Source organism: Sabethes cyaneus, chromosome 3 (genome assembly GCF_943734655.1).
Source record: "Sabethes cyaneus chromosome 3, idSabCyanKW18_F2, whole genome shotgun sequence".
Taxonomy (NCBI): Eukaryota; Metazoa; Arthropoda; class Insecta; order Diptera; family Culicidae; genus Sabethes; species Sabethes cyaneus.
The window spans coordinates 169,368,004-169,372,357 of NC_071355.1; the positions used below are offsets into that span (position 1 = coordinate 169,368,004).

The 4,354-nt window shown below is 36.9% G+C and overlaps 1 protein-coding gene across 1 annotated transcript; it reads right to left on the bottom strand.

Annotated features, from left to right (window-relative positions):
* Positions 1–3,574, bottom strand: LOC128741363 (uncharacterized). The gene is made up of 3 exons (XM_053837140.1): positions 3,494–3,574; positions 1,724–2,526; positions 1–1,658 (listed from the first exon to the last, which is right to left on the bottom strand). Exons 1-3 carry the CDS (start codon positions 3,529–3,531, stop codon positions 394–396), a joined length of 2,106 nt encoding a protein of 701 aa, XP_053693115.1. The 5' UTR covers positions 3,532–3,574; the 3' UTR covers positions 1–393.
* Positions 3,575–4,354: the final 780 nt, after the last annotated feature.

Below are 4,354 nucleotides of genomic sequence, written 5' to 3' on the forward strand. Positions count from 1 at the left end.
AATGCTTCTCAGAGCTCTCCACGCATCTTTTTATTTGATTTTTACAGAATATTTTATTCCGAGTTTTTGGATTAGTGAAATGGTTTGATCGAACCAAATCTCCCAAAGTAACCAAAGCCTCAGAAACAAGAGAGTAGTGTGACAATAAGCTATTAAATTTATATATATTCTACCTACTGATTTATATTTACAAATAAATTATCTGACCGAATTTTTTGATTTTCCCGAGAACAGAGTTTCGTAAATACAGACTTGTGCAAAGAAGACAATCCAAAACTAAATACATTTCTTGAGAGCAGTCTACCATCTAATTACAAAAAAATCACATTCATCTCCACCATCACCAGAAATTGCCCATATGTCGAGTAAATCAGCAACAAACCGTAACAATTTCTATCTAGCACAGAAACAATACAGTTTCATACGATAATCGTCTACGCAATAACTCTGCTTTCCGTATAAGTTAGTCCTACTCACACTACCCGTTAATGAGCTTTGATTATTGGAATCGATTCGGATTGTAGCTTCGAACTCCGCTCCGCCAGGTTTCGTCACGAATCGAACACTGATATCACTGAAATGATTTGTTGGTTTCTTTGATATTATTTCTTCCGTCGAAATACCAAGAGTTGCATCCTCTATTGTATACAGATGTAAAGCACTGCACTGGGGATACTTTTTCAGCATCTGATTCAAACTTTGCACAGTGTAGCGTGTCACGGTGATTACACGGTAATCATTGGTCGCAATAGGTTTATGATCGTGACAGGTGCACCAATGTGCCGCGATTCCAGCGTCTTCGCAGGTTCGAGTTGGTGCAATTGGTAGAAACAAGCTGATACCCCTAGGTATAGGTTTGGTTTCAAGCAATTCCATAGAACGCTTCTTGAGTGTTGCGCGAGACAACGACGACAAGTCTGCTAAGTCTTTTAGCGTCTCATATAGGTCAAAATGAGATGTTAATTGCTGACGGTTTTTGCGCAGGTTGCGGTAAGCTGTCGTATATTTTTGTTGGAACCATCTAGGCAGAATGAAAAACAGGAATGGCTGCCTCTCCTCCATCATTCCTTGATATGTGTTGCGGTAGCTACCCCATCGTAGGCCGTGATCACTAAGCAAAATGATGGCATTGTTTTCCAGAAAATGTTCTTTCTCCATATGCTCCAGCAAACTTCTGTAGTCTTCATCGATCAATGAGGGGTAATTCAACATATCGTGTGTGACCGTGCAAGCCCACAACAGCGCGAAGCTCAAGCGGTCAGTCATAGCGGTAACGATTTTTTTGCTGTACTCCACTAGTATTTGAGTGGGATTTCTTCCACCCAGACACAATTTTGAATTCACTTTTTTATTGTACCCAATCGATGATTCCGCTTGACGAAAAAAATTTCTCAGATAATAATCTGTTGGTTGGTCATGGAAGCCCTTTCTCAGGTAGTTGAACGTTTCTAGTGTGCTGCTATCTTCGGCGTAGAATGTCCGATAACCTGCAGCAGCAAATTTATGCCATATAAATGGGCATAAATCAAACGTATTATTGGTCGTACTATTCGGAAGACATGCTGCTGCTAACTCGTCTAAATCCAGCCCAGTTAGAACTGGAACAAGGTTAGGGTACGTGTTATCACCGACCTTGTTGTAACCGAACATTTCCGCTCCTAAAATGGAAAAATTCAATTAAAAATAACTGGAATCCCAATTATTTGCTATTAGATGAAATTACCTTTTAGTCGATCAACTACTGTTTCTGCAGTTTGAGGCATTTGCCGATGGAAGTTCAGTCTTGAAACACTATCTATGCCAAGAATCATTACTCCAAGCTTATCCTCGTCCGACCCGAGTGTATCCTTCAGGTCATTTCTTAACCTCTCACATCGCTCCTCAACTTTAGGTTTTAATGGTACAAATGCAAAATAATCCCTGTAGAATACTGATTGCTTTTTGCTTGGATGCGTGCATATAACTGCTATGAACTCGCTATCAACCGAAACTCGTTCACCGTAACTGAAACAATTTTCTGCTCCAACAACTGTTACTCCGTTATTCGACCGACGTTTAAACGCCCTGAAGCAGCATTGTATCATACTAGTGTTCGACAGATCATAGTATCTTTCAATATCCTGCTCGGATAGCTGAAACCAAATTGAGCTACTGTCACTCTGGATCAAGGCTGGAGTGCAGTTCAGCCTATCCACTGGTTCCACGTACTTCTGGATATGATCGTCCATTACCGGCAAGCTTGGCATTTTGCAGCCGGCTGTATTAACAAAATATGAACTATTATAGTTAAAATGCTGCTCGTCGTCCTTGGTGATGAATGCTTCCTCCCAGTATGGATTACCCGTGCCACCACCGTAGATCCACGAATGCAAACTGATACTATACAGAAATAGTAGCAGGATACTAACCAATATCAAAGCTAGCTTCAAACGAGCCTTGCGCGAAGGAATTTTAAAATTGTGCGTGCCACGCGCCGGACTGCCACGTGCTATCAGCGTTCGGTAGTCTATACCTTTCGGCATACTTCTGCAACGAAAAGAGAAATGTGAAGTACAATTTAATACTTAATATTTAAAATGTGAAGTACATACAATTATTAGCTTATAACGTATTTTGTTTATTTGAATATGTGATTATGTTTGTACTAAAATGACAGATAACTAACACCGTGCTAGCCTGCTTCGATAACTACTATTACTCCGTTTCAATAATAGTCGAACAGAGGTTTTCTAAACTAAAAATGTTTTTTGATAAAATTATTAAATATTATTCAAAGTTAGAGAAAGGATAAATGATAGTAGAAGAAAAGCACAATAAATCGAGAATAGATTAATTACAGTACAAAATAAAATTGAGATTATTTAAAGCAAAAAATTGATTGATTAATTGTTAAATAGATATTTGGGAAACAAAAGCAAATAGGGTAGTTGATCCAGTAGTTGTGGTAGTACCAATAGTTGCGCTACTATTCATTACTAATGCATATTTTCGTCACCGTAGCATTTTAGATAAAACAATTACATTCATTATATAAAACAGATTTTTAGAAGTATTGGTAGTTAGACTACACCATTTAAAATTAAAGCATTATTTGCTAAAATCCAATTTTCCAAAATCTAACGCGCAGATGGAGCGCACAACTATAGGCGCTCATCTATAGTTTTGCTACGATGTTTTTTCACTTAGCAACCTAGCAATGTATATGGAATACCACAATTAAAGGAACATCAAACTTAACTAACGAAACATTAGCGCAACTGTTGGTACAATATAATTGAATCGGAAAATTCATTTTTTCTTTATAAAGCTTCTCGCACAACGAAAGCAATTGTCTTGCCTTGTGACAAATACCTTGTATTTGATAAATTTATATCCCACAAGCATTAATTGAAGCATATACCTCAATAAACAAGCAAAATGAGGGTATATTGTGCTTAGTGGCGCAACTAATGGATCATCTACCCTAATTATCATGAACTAAATACCCGATTACCTGGTGTTATGGCTACGTAGGAATTTTTTTAGGCCCATCAGCGGTTTTTAAAAACCTAATTCCTGTTTATTCGAATTCGAATTTATAACACTTATAACTGATTGGTTCAGTTCGAGAACTGTTAGAACTTTAGTGGCTCAGCACATAATAATTAATGATGTGCCCCAATGCACGTTCGTGTTCCAATGAAATCAATTTGTTCTACAGTTACTAAATATCGCGTAACTGCCACTTACTAAGCTTATCGCAAACCACTGAACAAACTTAAATGATAAAACCATTAGTTTGGAGTACAACGATTAGCATAACGAATGAACCGTATTAGGAATGTATAATGGGGTAAGTGAAAACTATTAGAAAAGGTACATTTGAAATCAATTTCAAAGCTTGTGCTGAAATCTAAAATAGTGAAAAGCTGGTCAGCTCCCTAATACAACTTTTATTTTATTTCATATCTCATCATTTTATTACACATCTCATTTAAAAATCAGAAATTAAAATTGCAACACATTTTCATTTATTTTTTGTACCCTACCATCATATAATGAAATACCTTTGGAATACTTTTCGTATCATGCACTTTTTCTAAAAGAATAAAATAAAATCTCAACAAATATACAAATAACAAATTTATTTATTTATTTTATAATTCATCTGACTAATGTCTACATGAAGTCTAATAACAATAAAAGATTGGAGGTTTTAATCCTCTGCACAAACTTTTGCGATGGCTCATGGCACTCGATGGCACTCTTCAATGCGAATGCGCTGTGTCGGCATTGTTTTTCGTTTGCGATGCGCACGTTGTGCTCAGTTGCACATAAAAATATTTTTTCATTGTGCCAGCTAAAAACTCACTAC